The sequence below is a fragment of the Balaenoptera physalus genome (genome assembly GCF_965194825.1).
Source record: "Balaenoptera physalus genome assembly, chromosome: 3".
In the NCBI taxonomy this organism is placed as follows: domain Eukaryota; kingdom Metazoa; phylum Chordata; class Mammalia; order Artiodactyla; family Balaenopteridae; genus Balaenoptera; species Balaenoptera physalus.
The window spans coordinates 107,964,016-107,981,308 of NC_138890.1; the positions used below are offsets into that span (position 1 = coordinate 107,964,016).

Consider the following 17,293-nt stretch of genomic DNA (forward strand, 5'->3'; position numbering starts at 1 on the left):
TCATAGCCTCGCTAGCTTATAGATTCTGTTGCCAGTATAAGATTGCTTGTTGATGGTTGCTTAATTACAGGAAAAAGAGGAAAGGTTATGAAGATGATGATTATGTCTCAAAGAAATCCAAACATGAGGAGGTATGTTCTCCAAAGGTAAATTTTAAGTTATCATTGCTGTATATTCTGGTACAACCATAATGTTAAGATTTTACTGTTCCAGAGTGCAAGCGTTATAGACAGAGGTGTGGGGTATTGGAAAGCTTTCATTTCTTTTTTTGCATCCTTTATGTACATTGTCCATTATTAGAGGAATTTTTCTCACTTCTGTCTTGGCCTGTTCTGAAGCAGTATAATAGTTACTTGATGAAGAATCCCTCCTAAGGTCATAGAAGGCAGTAGGGATATATTTTTGATCTTCAAGGATTCTTCTCCTACCCTTGTTTAAAAAAAAATTGTACCTGGCAAGTCAGATAAAAATGAATAATCAGAGGCAGAAGTTCACAACTGTAACATTTATTCCTGTCACTGGACTAGTCTGGTGAGACCATGCCATATTATTATAAGGTTAAACTGCTACAAATTTTCCTGGTTTATTTACCTTTTATAATCAGCATAGCGAAAGGAGAACATTTTCCTAAAGGGAGGCAAGGAGGCAAGAAAGTAAACAGTACTGGTTATGCTTCAGTATAGTGTTATCCTTATAACAAACATTTTCTTTCCTTCCTAGGAAGAATGGACTGACGATGACCTGGTAGATTCCCTCTAAACATCTGAAATTGATTTGTCAATGCTAACTAATCAACAGAAGGATGAAGCATATCTGGCATTTAACTTCAAAAATGAAGTAATGTGAAAGCATCAAAATATATTAGACTTTTCTATTTATGTTATTTAAAATGTTTTCCTTTCAGGGTAGCTTTATGTGAAGTAAAACATCTTCAAAGGAGCCAGAATAGCACCTGGTTTGGGTAATCTTGCCCCACCATGACTAATATCAAATCAGTCTTTCTATGGTAGCCAAATTAAAGCTGTAATTTATTTGCCTATATTGTTTATACAAGATGTCATTAAGCAAACTTATCCTTTTTTAAAAAGGCACCACAAAAGACAAAACTTAGTAGTCAGTTTTAAAAGTGCTAAGGAATGTTGGCTATTATAGCATTTATTCAGTTATTTAACTGTGATCTTATTCAGTTCCTAGAGTTGGAACCAGAGTATGAAGGTCTGTCAGATTGTTTCTGGAAAATGGGGTTGAAGGAATTCTGAGAAACTCAATTGCCCTAAATCTAAGTAAGTTTTACAGATGCAAACCTCTCCTCAGTGTCAGTGCATCCCAGGATGTACTTTTCCATAAAGTGTAGGTACCATTTAATTACATTTCAGTAGTTGACGGTAGTATTTACTATATGCATATCCTTCAATAATAATTCTTTAATTTTAGGTTTGCGTTGTTTTAATTTCCTTCTCATTGAGGAATGAGGAATAAAATTCATGAAGTGTGGTTTTATAAAAGTGGAGGGGAAGAAGCCAAAATTGACAGTCCTTCACTGCAGTCCCGGTGAAGCAGTGGTCCTGCCAGGCTCTAGACAGAAAGGCAAACTGTTCGGAATTTATCTTGTTTCTTTTTTAGGTCACTAAAGTTTGGCGTCAGAGCATGGTCCACATTTATCTCTGAAAATTTTCCTACCCTTTAAAAAAATGTTTAGAGGTTTCATTTCATCATTGACCACCTAAGTTACTCCAAGGCCTACAAAGGTAAATGACAAGTAAGTTTCCTATTCCAGCTTAAGAAATAATAAGCATGTCATTAAGATTAAAAAAAAGCAGAGTGTCTTTAGGTTTGTGGGTTTTTTTAGAAATAAAAGGCAGGAGAAGCAATTCAGATTGAGAAATGGCAGGTCAGTATGGTTAAAAAACTGAGATGTGAGTAGTGGGAGAGAGAGAACAAATTGCTGAGCACTAGAATCGACCTTTTTGCATATTGTTGAAATGTTTTTGGAGATGTCCATATCCCTTCTAGTCTATCCTGGAAGAAGACCAAATGGCATACTATTGTCTAACTAACTGAAAAGCAGAGGGGAAAAGATAGAATTAGGTTGACATCAAGAAAAAGGAGCACCTGGTGTGTTTGTTTGTTAGTGTTTTGCTATCACTGTTCAACTGTGATCACAGCTACTTCAGGTCTAGCTACCTCTATGCAAATAACAGCATTTAATACTTGCAGCTAACTGAGGGTTCACAAAATTTCTGCATAGTATAGTTTTAACACTTGAATGCTTAAAATACAGGAAGAAACAAAGTGTTGCTCTTAGAACCTAGGCCTTTAGAAAATTTTTTTTTTTTACTGGGGAAATGCTTTTCCCAGTACATCCCTGTCTGGCTCTCTGTATGCCTTCTCTCCCCTGCACAGTTTTATGGGAGGGAATGAATCGTTAACAAATACATAATGGAATCCTTCAAAAGAGACCATCAGCCAGAAAAAAAAATCTCATCTCCCTGGGCCTTGCTCTGGTACTAAATTTGAACTGCCCCTAAAAGGAGGAAGAAAATAATGAAATTATTAAATGTTTAGCTGCATTTAGACAGAAGTAATCAGACATTTATGATATCCCTTGGTTTTATTTTAACTTAACCCTTGTGAATACTTCACAAAAATACACATACAGAAGCAAATAAAACTATACAGTCAAACTAAATATCCAGCAGATACAACAAGTAGTCAGAAGGGCAAAGATGGATAGCTGTTCAGTGGCTGATGAAATTGTTTTGCATAATTTAAAAAATCAACTTGGAATTAACGAATACTTTCAATGAAAGCATTCTAGGGTTTTTAAACATATAAATCAGTAATCTATAAAACGGTTGAATGGGTAACATGCGTTGATCAGTACACAGTGACCAATAATATTTATTGAATTCAAACTATTTACTGTTGTAAACATTTAACAAAAAAGCATTATGAGATCTAAATACAGTCTTTGACAATTCGAACAAAATAAGTGGTATGTTTAAAAAATAAAGCTGATGAGCAATAGATCCATTCTATATATTTTCTTTCAACAGTTCCAGCAAAGAGAAATAGCAGTTATTTTAAAAAAGTATACAGCAAAGATTGTTCCTATTGTAATGGTAAACTCTGGAAACTGTAAATACAAATAAAGTCATTGAACAGTCAAACGGTCATATTCCTAATTCAGGAAGAAGTAACAGTAAGAGCAGTCCGCAATCCAGTTATACTCAATTGTCAACAGAGAATGCTTTTTTTCATAGTTCTTTTTCCAAGAGACAGCAAAACTTTGGCAATTGAATGTATTGAAAATATATTTTCCAAGTTCAAGATACGGTCATAGCATTGTGTGAAAGGTGATCTGTACACCAAGGCTCAGAGGTTGGTAAAGATTCCATATGTGGAAAAAGTGCAAATATCCTGCACAGATAGCTTACAAAGCTGCTGGTGCAGTTACTCACCAGCAGAATCTCGAGTTTTGTTTGCATAGTTCACACATTACTGGAATGTGGAAAGGTGTGCTATTTTTTGGCAAGAGCAAAGGAGACATTATACTGATGTGAATTACCATGTTGGGCATGCTGAATCCATGCAGAACACTGCGGCGAAGGGTGGAAGGTTGCTACCTGACATCATTAGTTTTTGTATACTGGTTTTGTTTTTGCTGAAGCAGTTCTGTTATAGCCAGAAGCTTTTTCAGTACGTGCTAGACAAGGAAAAACAGTATGAAAATAATTAGTAAATAAATGAAAGCTTGGTCAAATCTCAGGGATGGGAACCTGGATTTGAAAAAAGCCATATAAACGCAAAGGAATAAATAATATTACCATTCTACTCAAAAAAAAGCATAAAATTGTAAGTATGTATCATTCAGCCCTTGACTATTTCTGGTCATATTATTTTGGTCGAGATAGAAGAGAATTTTTGTACACTAAAGTAAATAGAAACTCATTTGCGTTTGGCATTCTCATACCTACTTAGGCCAGAACACTCTCTAGAATAGAACACCTTACGGAAGAAAGATTTATCATTATAAATGACACATCGCAAGCCCTATAGGAGCACATGAGGGCAGTCAGGTTACAGCCTAATAATGCTCCCATAAGATTTTTTTTTTAATATTTAAAGCAAGTCAGTGTAGCAAGAAGGCATTGTACATGCCAGGGGCATGTAAGTAGGTCCATGGCACATATTCTGCGTAAGTTTCTCAAGTGACTGGAACCTAAATGAGCCATGCTGTTACCTAAACTCGAAAAACCTTGAGAACTTTAGAATCTCAGATTGAGGAGAACTCAGAATCACCACTCTCAACGTGTTAATCTCTTCTATAAGGTCCTTGCCAAATGGTTGGCCACTGTGGTGACGGTACTTAGAAACTGCCATTTTTGATAAGCTCTTCCTGAGGCCACACTACACAATCTCTGGATCTGGAGCTCGAAATATTTTTACCAATCTTCCTGAGTAATTCTCATGTGTTTGACAGTTTGCAAATTACTTGGCCATGCACCGTGTGACAGAAGAGACAGAAAAAGCCACATCACTACTGACTTATCATTAGCTCACTTACCATTTTCATACATGCCACTGAAGTGCATGAACACCACCATTTTTCAGTACACATTAACTTAAAAGCAAGATTTGACATTTTGCAGTATCAAAAATATGTAATCTTAGTCTGAGCTCATTATTCCTGTTTGCTGCGATCTTTGTGGATTATGATTCAGATTCTCAAAAATTTAATACAATTAATAAGACTGTAATTCAGCTATTTATCACCTCCCAAAGAATCTTATGTTGACATTCTGCTTAAGTGTGAGGAACATCATTGTTAAAAAAAGGTTGGCAAAAACCTACCTGCTGTGCACCACGCTCATTACTGAGCGTTCGCAGTTCATCTGAATGGGCCACACAAATCTCATGCAATGCTGCTAAATCACGGGAAAGGTCAGTTCTAGAATGCTCTGTAGTGTCCGGAAGTTCAGGTACATTCTTTAAGGGAATCATAAAACTGCATTTAGAAATACAACTCTTTATACTCTCTTCTGAAAAGATCCTAACTGGTACAGTAGATAGATAGAATTTAACACATAATATTCTCTTAAAATTCAACTTGATAGATTTTGTAACCTCAGTATTCACACCAAAACCAAGTTTCATTTTCTTCAACCACACAGCAGAATATTGTACAGTATTATTATTTTTTTTAAACTGGAACATAATGCAAGCATTAACTGCCAATCTGGATTAAATGCAACCTAAACTTAAAATTCCTCCACTCCTTCAGACTGAGTTTCATTATTAAACTGCTATAGTTTGTCCAAATTGATCAGCATATATAAGTAAGAGCTACATTACGAAAGCATTGATGAGAACCTTTCAGGCCTATAATTATCTGTGGACTCTGCCCAAAACACTTGCTAATGTGTAGAAATGATGTGTTAATTATGGTATCTTCAGATAACGTTCATAAAGTAAATTAGTGCCAATACAGTACTACCAACTTGTTATAGTAACTAAGTATTGATTTTATTTTGAGCACTGGAATAAAATTTAACACGAGTTTAATCACCAGTAGTTTTAAACAAATCTATTCCTCTCCCTAATGGTGACAATATTTGCTATACACTCCTAAAAACTGCAAACACGCAGTTTTCTATGGTATAAAAAAAATAATTAGAATATAATTCATTTTTATTAATTAACTGACTCATTTATTCAGTGAATGAAGGCTTCTAGAGATGGCATGAAAGACAACCATATTTGCCTTTAAAGAGTTTACAACCTAGTAGAGAAGACAGACTAAACTGATCACAGAGTTATATATATCAAAGGATATGCAGAGGATACTTAGGAAGCAGAACAAAACGTATTATTTAGTTCAGGTTTAGGGCTCAGCAAAGCCTGCCTGAAGGAGACGTTTGAGGTGAGTCTTGAAAGATAAATTTGACTTATATAGGTGTAAAGCAGTGGAAGAGTATGAGGAGACTGGAAGTGTATTACAATATTGGAATTCTAAGCAATCTGAAAAGCTAGATTGTGTGGCATAACTAGGAAAGTGATAGAGAAAGCTGGACTGTAGACATGTGATTATGGAAAGTAAATGGAATCCTAATCTTGAATCTACACCTAGAAACGTGGCTTGAGATAAAACTAGCTAGCCTTAAATACCGGACAGTTTCATACAGCTCCTTAAACATCACTATAGTAAAAAAAAAAAAAAAAAAATTTCAGTCGTGGACCAACTATATTTTTTTGGTAATCGGAAATATTTATAGTCTTCAAAACTTCCCAGGAGTTCACATATAGGAACATGATGGACATTTAGCATCTGCTCCTTTATTTCTCCATTTCATTATCAATATGGACCAATACTGTAAATTTCTTATACCTGAAGCTGCAAACTAGGGGCCCACAGGCTGTCCTGACTGGTTTGACTGTACAGTGGTGTGGTGGTTGTTTACTTGTGCTTTTAAGTGAATCTGACTGTATTAAAGCAGAACATTCTCCTACCCTAGCATTCCCTAGTGCCATACACCTGGCTAAATTCACATCTCTTTTCTGGTTTCTGTATATATGAACTGAATTGCTAATACATTTATTTAGTTTTTAATTGATGCAGTATCTGAAGATCTATAACAAGAAAATTTAACTTTACTAAGAAATCCAGGGTCTTAAAAATTATTTTAAAAATCCCATTCTTAATTTTATAATCACAGCTTATTTATAAATGCCTAAGTAAGGCATATGTAGTCCCACTGAATGAAGTTTAACACCAAATCCATGTATTTTATTCTTAGAAAAGCCACAGGAACATACATTCTCCAGTCCATTTACTTACTGAACTGGCCGAACTGTGGGTCATCCATCTTGTTTCAAATTCCACACAGTAGCAGCAAAGTTAAAAGTAGCTAAAGCAGCAACAGAATGTCATAGTGGTGAAGTGGGACAAACTAAAAATTGACAGAGGCAGTTCAAAAGCCACAGTCCTCTATTCTTGGTGTAAATCATTCAGTGTAAGAATAAATTGTTATAATAATTATATCAAATGAAGTAATTTGTTTAGGAAGGTAGACAAAAATATGCAGCTTTTTGGGGTTGGTTTTTTTTTTTTTTAAGCTCTGGATAGAAAAGCTTTCTAAAGATTGTTGCTTAAATGAGTTATACTCAGCTATATTAAGTATAGATGTCAAAGTACTTGAAAAATTATATGCATACCCCAAGTTCATCTAAAAACATGATCATACGATGTTTGTTACTTTTGATGAATGGATTGACACCTTCCATGTAAGGCTCCTAAAAATGTAAAAATAAAAAGCTTACTATATACGCATCAAAAACATTATCTGGTCCATAACAAAAACCATACATGTAGCAAAAATTCTTATAAATCAGATTATCAGTAGCAGCACATTATTCATAAGAATTAACTGAATCATACAATGACCATATTTTTCCTTCTAATATAAGCAAGCAGCTATTCTGAGGAATAGGAGTATGGAGTATTTTTAATGAACAAACAAATTCTGGATGAAAAAAAGCACACATAGCCTAGCAAACACAAATTTCTTATATGTAGGTCATTCAAAAATAATTACTGAGAAACTATCAATATTTGCCAAGTACCCAGAGGTTATTAGAACCTAGCAGAGAATATAGGGAATTAAAATATAGTGTGGTAGGGACTGCAATAAAAAATTAGTACTCATAACCTGCCTCAGGGTTCAGATAAATTCAAAAGCTGAGTCATACTATAAACTGCTTCATTCTAAAATCTTAAACCGATTCGAAAATATGCTATGTTGTAAAACGGGAAAGGGTTAGTATTAATACACACTCTCTTAAAATCAGTAAGATGAGATAAGGACCTCAATAGTCGATTCCAAAGAAATAGACATGAAAAATCATACAGTTCTAAGAGTAATGAAATAATGATACAAAAAGTAACATGCCTATCAGATTGTCAAAAATAAAAAAGTAATACTAGTTGAGTTTTGGCAAGGCTGTGGGGAGCAAAATGTCTTCTTACTTAGTACTTTTACTCCAAAGTTCATTTAAGGAAATAACTGGACAAGTTTGAAAGGAAGTACCTATAAGGATACTTGTTATCTGTTAATATTAACAAAAGCAGATGACATAGTATGATCCCTACCAGAACATTAACAGTCATTATCTTTAGATAGTGGGATCACATATGGGTGTTTTAAAAACTCATCCGAATTTTAATATTTACAGAGAATGTTTATTGTGCAATACATAATAAAATTGATTGGGGTGCATTTAAAACTATGCTCATTCATTTTTTTATTTAAAAGTGGAAGAATCTGATTATACTGGAAATTATAGTGAAAAAAATACCTTTCTACTAGCTAAAATGGTGGTTTTTAAAATTCCACTATTAAAAAGTAAAATCTAAAAAAGCATCTAAAAATATGAACATACCAACAAAATCATAAATTATCTTTATGAAATATCCACTGTTGAAAATTTACTTATGCCATATTTTATGGTTTTATCTTGTCAAAGTTTCACTCATAAATGACATTTTAAAGTATCAAAATGTTTTTACCTTAGCTCCAAATTCCACAAGATTTGCTAAGTTCTGCACAGACTTAGCCACTAATATCAGTGTTCTTGCAGCAATAGGAGATGGGGAATCTATAAGAGAATTGGGCACAGCTAATGACACCAACTCCAAAGGTACTTCCAAGTAAACCATTGTAAATTTAGCACTTTAATATTTCCTTACTGTTAAAAATACTAACATTCTTCCATTCAGAACTCAATGTTTTTTGGAAAAAGTATGACCTGTATAATTCAAAAGAGCTTGATTTAAAGGGGGAAAAACTGAATACACTTATCAGTGCTTTTAGTTTGTGAAAAGGGTACTACAGGATATTTCAAAATACTTCAAAGCTTTATCTTATTGCTAAAAAGACCTGTTACTCCACATACCCTTCAGGACAATTCACAAAGCTAATTTCAACCCATCCAAGGTTAGCAATTTGCAATATGAGCAATTCCTTGCTCCCAGCCTCCACTGACTCAAATAATTCACTTTAAAGCTCAATAACAAAGATAAAGTCTGAAATCTCTGCTTTATTTTGAGGAGAAAAACATGCAATTTATTAATTTTTTTTATTAATTTTTAAAAAATATTTTAAAGGTTAATCAGGAAGCACTGCCCTATATAGATAATAGGATGTAAATGAAAAATATTTGTCTCTATTAATTTTAAGCTCTGAAACATAATTATTTAACAGTAAAAACCTATAGATAGTCTATTTGGCTGCCTGATTTTAGATTGTACTCTTTTTATCTGAAGTTGCTAAACTATAAATAATATTGCCTAGTGGTTCAGAGTCTAACATTCAGATAAATAAATCTCTCCAAAAGAATTCTAAACCCTTCATTCTTAATAGACCCATAGATTTAACCATTTTAGTAGCAATTGGAGATAATTACAGAGATATGATGGCTATAAAGGTAAGATACTCCAAAAAATTTTAATACAATTTTGAGCTTCAAATTATTAAGACAAAAATACTTCAGATTCCTTCTGCTAATGATGGCTCATGATTACATTTGTAGTCACAAATATCATTCTAATCCTTTATTTGAGAAGTCTACAACATCTGAAAGTCAATCCATAATGGGCATTTGGGTAATAAGCAAAACTGAATCTGGTTTGTTGGAGTTTAAAATGCCAATTAACATTATATAGCTGGTGACAAGAAATCTCTACTGGGAAATCTCAAAGGGCTACTTTCTTCATAAGTATTCACAGAGTACTACTGCAACTGCAGCTATAATTTTAAAATCCAACTTGCAATGGTAGTGACAGGGTCTAGCGTGGGTTAAAAGCACACAGGAAGCTCTTCTTCCCAACTTGAAAAAGCCAACGTTGCAGGCTGGAAAAAGTCATCATCATAAGAGTTTGAGACATAGGGATGGGAAAAAAAATGATCTGTGTCTAATCATGCCATCTCAGGCTTCAAATATTAGATGGAAAGAAAGGTTAAGAAACAAGATGGAAAGAAAGGTTAAGAAACAAAATGGAAAGAAAAGGTAAAGTAGCAAAAGGAAGAAGGAAGGGGTGCTTTGGAATGTTTTATACCAAGTCTTATAATTGCATTAAAAAAAAAGATTTAAAAGAAACAATGAGTAACCTTACTAAAGAGTATGAAACTGTTCTATTTTTTTAATTTCAAAATTTATCAAAAGCTGATTACCTGAGATGATATTAAACATCCGTGGGTTCAGGATGGCAGGACAGATAAGTCGAAGAAAAACAAAACCACTGAATGGGAGGGAAATTTTGTTTTTTTAGAAAACTACAGTATGTGTTACATTAAAATAATATATATAAACAAAAATGTTAATACCTGTAGAACCATGAACTTTGAACTAATGTAGGGAAGACCAAATATGCAACTTTATGAAAATAATAAGCTAAAGTATCTTACTTTAAGAACATATATATTTGCTGCTTAAACATTATTCACTTTTCTCAAATTTAGATTTTTAGATTTACTTTGGGAAGATTTAAGTTGTATCTGTAACATTTACTGTTTTGGCTATTATTTACTTATTCCAAGCTAGTAGTGCATTTTATACTTACTTTGAGGAAGGAGTGTCCTTAGGAACACTAAGAATTTCTGAAATACTGTAGGAGTACAAATAAACCCTTCTAATAGACACATAATCCTGTAAGGTCCTAAAACTAACATTCTCTAACTTCTCTTTCTTTAAACAGAACAGCTCAGTAAAGTCTCTTATAAATGAAGTTGGTTATACTGATTTTGTTGTTACATAAAAATTAAGAATCCATTGTACTAGGGAAAAAGTGACTTCTTGATAAATGAAAATGTATACAAACAATGTTGAAAAGCTTTTCAGGCAATGAAGAAAAAGACATCAAGCTTTCTAAAGTTAAAAAAAAAAGTTCTCAAATTACAGAATATTAATAGCAAAACCAAAAATTAGTATAAAAGCACATGGCTTAATAACAGTTGTCATATATGATTCTACCTGCTAATCTTACTCTGGGAACGAAGTACAAAGTAAAACTACAAGTGTATATAGCTACTCCTAGTCTGCTCCCTTCTTCAGTTACTGACAGGGTTTATGTCCTTGTGTAGATAATATTTCTCTAATTTCCTCTTAAGAGGAATCCACACTAAGTGACCTCACACCTGCCCTTGTAAAGACAAGCATTATTTCCAAGTTGATAAAATTCCTTTTAGAGATTAAAATAATTGACAGTCTCTGTTCTCTATTAGTGAATAACCCAACTTTTCAGCATTTACCTCCCAATGATGTTGTTTGCTAATTTTGGGGAGTCTTAGAAAAATTAACGTGTTGCTTCTCAGATAGCATTTATTCTTAATATACAATTATTAAGTCTTTAGATTTCTTTATAGCAGGTAATTTATGAAGAATCTTGCATAAATTTTGCTTGAAAACATTTTTATATCTTTGTCTTTGAATCTGAAACATAACCTAGCAACACCAAACCATAAAAGAATTTCAGTGTGCAAATCTACTTTCCGGGAATTTTTAGAGGTGATTTTAAATGTAAGAGGGATACTAGGTATCTACACATATATATAAAAGCTTAACTAGGGATAGAAATCACCACCTTGGCCGTAAATGCCCCTTAAAAGACCCTGTAGTATCAAATAATCCACATAGCAGAATTTCCAGCTATTTGCTTAACAAATATACTTGTTTGAAACTTACAAAAGTTTTCATTTACATCACACAAAACTGTGCTGCAACATTATATGCTTGTAATACGTTTCTATTCCTCTCAATCACTACTAAAGCCAAGAAATACAGAATCTACAATTCGTAAACATTTATGTCATATCATTACTAACCAAGAGAGATTTTATCTGTAAAAAGAGTAGAAGCCTCTTTACAAGATTTAGGTTGGGGGCAGGATTAACACACATTTTCAAAACTAATTATATGATGTTGGTGTCTTCAGTAGTTGCCCAATTTTTTTTAATAGTGTATATAACATGATGGGCAGCATATATTCTATATGATAAATTTTATTATTAGACTCCTGAATTCTCTGATGCTTTTTGCACTAATTTCCTACTGTCTTGAATGGGTTGGGGTGTGCTTAACAAAAGCGTACAAGAGTGTTAAGGATATTAGATTGGGTCTTAGATGTTTTGCCTTTAGTTCTGCCTTAGCCACTAACTTTCTGTATAACCTTAAGCAAACAATTTAATCTCTACAGATCTGCTTCCTCATTGGAAAAGTTACCTTAATGACAACAAAGTCCCCCTATATAAGCTACAAAATGCTATGACTTGACAAAGCAATTCCTTCTAATTACTGCACAATGAACACACTGTAACAGCGTCAGAACTAAGTAGACTCTGGTTGGAGATTAGCCCTGAGTCACAAACTGTTACAAACCAATTAATTAATACCTAAATTGTTCAATTATTGCTCTTCCTTCTCAGCACAAATCAACCCGTCTTTCTCTCCTCCCATCAGTGAATGTTCAGGTTTTTAGAAAATGCAAAAAGGTAGCTTGCTAGCTAAGTATCTCATGGTAACTTCAAAACAAAAACAAAAACACTAAGTTAAAGTTTAGGAGCTATCTGAATTCAGAAAATATTCAACAGGGCTCTGACATAAAAGTCAAAAGGTCTTGAATTGTATACTGTATACTGTTAGTCTCCACATTTTCACAATTATCCACTTGACTCTCAGTGCAGGCTATATGATTTAACAAAACAGTAAGTCTTACCTAACAACTCTTGTTCTCATGGTGGTATTTGTAGGCCACTTGTGCTGAACAGATTTCTGTAAACACCCATAAATATACCTCAGTGTCCTGCCAAAATAACATAATCATCTCAATACAGAAAGCAATTGAAAATACTGATCTCATTGCAGCCTAAAGCTTAATTTACGAAATACATGACATTTTTAAATGCAACTGGCCATTTTCCCCAAAAAAGTTCTCTGTTACAAGTAGTGATATTTAGCAAAGGATAAGGAAAACTTTAAAAACTTTTCATCATCAATTCATTTAACCAATTCTTTACATTTACTTTGGAAGAAATCCTACCATTTTTAGATTACTTTTGTATTAAAAAAAAGTACTGGAATGAGGATATAGAGGAACTAACGAGTACAGGTACCAGGGAGACAGATTTTAATGTAAGTTAACTTCTACCTGAATAAGCGAGCTGACTAACACCAGAAGCTGCTAAGCAGACACCGAGTAATTATCTTGTGTACATTTTGAGCAAGATGTTCAACTACAGACTGGAGAGATACATGTCTTTTATGACCTCCTCAAATCTGAGATACGCTTCTATTCTTTCCCCAAGTTACTATATAAACCAGACATACTGGCCTGTATAAAAACATGATTTGTTTTATTTTAATGCAAATATTTCACTTTGGTTTCTTCAAGTCACTGTTTTTCCTTAAACACAATTCATCGTGTAAAGATTAAAAACCCTAACTTCTTCAGAGTATAATAACATCAGGACAGTGGAAAAGCTTACACATGTTTTAGAAATACAAATTTTTTAAAATGCAAATATACAATTTCTTTTCAAATTAAAATTTCACCACTTACGGTGGAAGTATTTCTGAAGCCATGAATATTTTCTCCACAAGCTCTGAAAGTATGTTCAATAGGTGTGCTAAATTAGTGTTCACATCTTCATTTTTTTCTAACTTTGATGGACTCAACTAAGAGAAGGAATAAATCAATATAAATGCATCTTGGCAATGATAAATGCAAATGAATCAAGGTAATCAAGCACTTGTTTTCAAGGTTCTCTATTTTTCCATTTTTCAAACTATTAGTCTTTTGGTGGTGGTGTGGGGCTCACTGGGGTTTGCTCTGTGGAACTCCTAATGGACTTGTTACCATTAATTCCCATCTACTCAACTGAAGAGCAATGATTATTCAACAGTTTTCAGTTGCTTTGGGTTAATACCATTAATAAAGTTTTCTTTTATTCATTTACCGCATTTTACCACAGATTTTTACAGGCACACAAAACTGTATTAGACTTTATTTTAAATATAATATTCCCAACCAGAAGACAAAAAAAATCCCAGCTGCAGTGGCCACATGCACAAATATACTTAGGAGTATTTAATTGGAAAGAAAGATCACCATTTATTATTATAAAGCCTATCTTAAATCTATTTATTTGAGGAAAAAACCTGATTAAAATAGAAAGGTTTTTCTGAATGAGATAAGACTTTTTAAATGACTAATAAAATACCAAATGCCTCAGAGGCAGCATCATGAACCCTTCTAAAAACTTTCCAGTAACTTCTAAAATCTAAGAATTCTTATCTAGAATTAATGGAGTAGATTTATCTATAGGAACCTAAATTCCCTAGCCTGGATTTAACATCCAGAGACTTTCTGCAGACTTGCTGCATTTCTGTATCCTTTACACTTATTAGACCAACTATTTCAACACTAAATTATCCATTTCTTCCCCTTAAGTTAATTAGTAAAAATTGACAACTTGGTGCAGAATTAACATTTTGAGTGCTCCCAGTGTACATTATCAAAAGCAGTTCCTTTATTTTGTATCAGACATAAAAAATACATTCAATATCCTGCTTCTATAGTTGCTCTGCCTTCAAAGTAAAATGATGGAATAGCCATATAAATGAGATTCTACTCCTTTTCTTAATGGTTTGTTATGAGTTTACACTGAAGGCTCAATAATCAAAAGGATGTTTTTATTTGCTTTTGAGGGGGTTATCTTGTACCTCTGACCCTCCCACCACCACCCCCACTTCAAAAAAACCTTTGAGGAGAAACCTAGATGTTATTAGCAAGTGTCACATAGAACTTACACAACAGAAATTTCTAACAATAACTTCAATTTATGTTTGCACACTTTCTGAAAGTAGCATACACTTTTATCATTAGTACAGCAGGAGAAATGATAAAGTACTTTCATGTATTTCTGGTGCAATTCAAGGTTTTTAATCTCCAAATAAAGTACATCTTTTTTAAAAAGTCTGTTTTGCATAACATTTTTCTAAACGTATTACAAAAGGTATAACTGTTCTGATGAACAGTTTCAGACAGCTAATATATTTTCCTTGAAGTGCAGTTAGCTATAAAGCATTACCTATTAAAATATGCTCTTTGCTGCAATACTCACCTCGCAAGACTGCTTGCTTTCCATTATCTTTAAGATACAGTCTTTCAAAGCGTGATGAACAAATTGTGTAGCAGTGGCTTTCATATACTGCTCCATCAAGGTACTTGCAAGTGTTGTAGCTCGAAATAGGGTAGTGGCTTCATCTACATAAATATATATATATTAAAAATTATCTGTAAAGGATTGTACTAATGTGAACCAGATTGGAAATTAAATGAATTCATTTTTCCTCAAATAATTATAGGCATTTAAGTATGTTTATTTGCATGTAGCATTAAATATTGATTATAATGACATCCTATATTCCTATAAACTTAACTCTTCAAAAGACTTCCTTCCTATTCCTTCACTTCATTAGATCATAAATGGGAGAAGGAATTAACACTGCCACATTATATGAACAAACAAAGGCTCTGGATGGTTATATGACTTGTCTAAGACTGAAGAGCCAAATAGTGACAAAACTAGGACCAGAATCCACCTTTGCTGTCCACTGAGCCCACGCTTTGAAAAATCTGAGTTAATTTACAAACAAGAATGTAACGTAAAACCCCAGTATAAATTAACTTATTTGCCTAAAATATGGCTATTAATGACTTTTAATAAAATCCTAAAAAAACACAAATATTGCCAGAAAAGACAATCTCAGTGTAAAATATGTACCACCACTTTATCTTTCCTGACAAATCTATATATTTTTATATTTTCTATGATTAGGAGGAAATAGTTTTAGATTTTACAGTTTATTTGGGGAACCTAGAAGCAAGTACTGTTATTGAGTCAAAGGGCTGGTTTGATATGGGTTATTCTGACATATTTATAAGCTGTTACAAACTACTGTGGGTCCAGCTAAATTGCCTGGAAACTACCTACCTATAGAAGCCAGAAATAAAATGCAGCTAACATCCAACTTTTGTGCAATGAATTTATAAGCAAAAAACAAACGAGAACATGGTAAGCATACCAAACTATTCTTAATAATCAAGCAGTATAAGCCATTGATCTGGACATGGAAGTCACTCTCTTACGGCTTCTAATTTATGACAAAGTTGTATTAGAGATATTACCCCCCCCATATTAGCCAGCCTAAGAATCAGAAATGACATTCCAACTGTAATTTTTAATGAATGAAAAACAGTAACTTTGTAAAATGATTTAACTATTTAATATGTTCTAAGAGTACATATATACTTGATATATAAAATCTAATCATTAACCAGTTTTTAAAAGTATCACACTAACACATCCATACTGTACCTTCCATGCTTATTTCTCTGTCATTTAGTGTACATAACAACAACGATTCAAGCCTTTCATGAAGAAAAATCCTCAGTAGGATGCTAGCCAGTAGTGTTCGGTCCTGTCCACATACATGTGATAAAGCATAGACTACATGAAGCTCCTTTTGCAGTATAAGCTAAAAATGACATCAAGAAAGATTGTTGAAAGTATACAGCATTAAGCATTCTCAGTAACATTAACAGGAAATACATTCTTCTATATGTATACATTTAGGAATATGTTCTATTGAATAAATTTATTAAAAACAGAATGAGTTTGTAACCTACATATTTATAGTCTCTTAAAAGCAATGTCATACTTTGCTTTGCAAGGCTTTTCAACCTTCTCTGCCTGTCACTGTGCCACTAAACTATGAAATTACTATATTTAACTCAATGGGTATGGTGGGAAGCAGCCGCATAGCACAGGGAGATCAGCTCGGTGCTTTGTGACCACCTAGAGGGGTGGGATAGGGAGGGTGGGAGGGAGACGCAAGAGGGAGGGGATATGGGGATATATGTGTGCGTGTGGCTGATTCACTTTGTTATACGGCACAGACTTACTCCAGTAGGGATGTTGGGGGGGGGAAAAGTTAATTATTTTTCATAATGCCTTTAAAAATAATTGGACTGGTAAATAACTTTAATACCTCTTTAAATTCGCTGTACTCTTCTTCTGGCATGATTTTCTCCATAGAATATCGTGCTCGGACGCGCAGGGATCCTGGCTCAATACCTTTCAATGGTATATGGGAGCTGAGCAAAAACCATTCATCTGTGGCATGCCCTTTCTGCAACCGGCTTAACTGGCAGCGCATGAATACTGTGACAGAAAAA

General features: G+C 33.6%; 2 protein-coding genes across 16 annotated transcripts in view; one reads left to right on the forward strand and one right to left on the reverse strand.

Moving 5' to 3' along the window:
• CCNH (cyclin H) overlaps positions 1 to 17,293 on the forward strand; it is a 338,048-nt gene that overhangs the window by 23,377 nt on the left and 297,378 nt on the right. For 2 of the 9 annotated variants that reach the window (XM_082458241.1, XM_082458244.1), the window contains exons 8-9: positions 71 to 146; positions 721 to 1,933. In XM_082458241.1, the coding sequence (XP_082314367.1) occupies positions 71 to 146; positions 721 to 759 (115 nt within the window). In that variant the 3' untranslated portion in view covers positions 760 to 1,933. Of the gene's footprint in view, positions 1 to 70; positions 207 to 718; positions 1,934 to 17,293 lie in introns of those variants that run through there. The other 7 variants (XR_014262460.1, XR_014262459.1, XR_014262461.1 and 4 more) reach the window with 7 other exon arrangements.
• Positions 2,593 to 17,293, reverse strand: part of RASA1 (RAS p21 protein activator 1) — a 108,342-nt gene continuing 93,641 nt past the window's right edge. For 4 of the 7 annotated variants that reach the window (XM_082458033.1, XM_082458034.1, XM_082458032.1 and 1 more), the window contains exons 16-25: positions 17,107 to 17,279; positions 16,434 to 16,593; positions 15,177 to 15,319; positions 13,613 to 13,728; positions 12,770 to 12,856; positions 10,230 to 10,297; positions 8,567 to 8,655; positions 7,216 to 7,293; positions 4,855 to 4,989; positions 2,593 to 3,706 (exon numbers count right to left, since the gene is read on the reverse strand). In XM_082458033.1, the coding sequence (XP_082314159.1) occupies positions 3,623 to 3,706; positions 4,855 to 4,989; positions 7,216 to 7,293; positions 8,567 to 8,655; positions 10,230 to 10,297; positions 12,770 to 12,856; positions 13,613 to 13,728; positions 15,177 to 15,319; positions 16,434 to 16,593; positions 17,107 to 17,279 (1,133 nt within the window). In that variant the 3' untranslated portion in view covers positions 2,593 to 3,622. Of the gene's footprint in view, positions 3,707 to 4,854; positions 4,990 to 7,215; positions 7,294 to 8,566; positions 8,656 to 10,229; positions 10,298 to 12,769; positions 12,857 to 13,612; positions 13,729 to 15,176; positions 15,320 to 16,433; positions 16,594 to 17,106; positions 17,280 to 17,293 lie in introns of those variants that run through there. The other 3 variants (XM_082458036.1, XR_014262450.1, XR_014262451.1) reach the window with 3 other exon arrangements.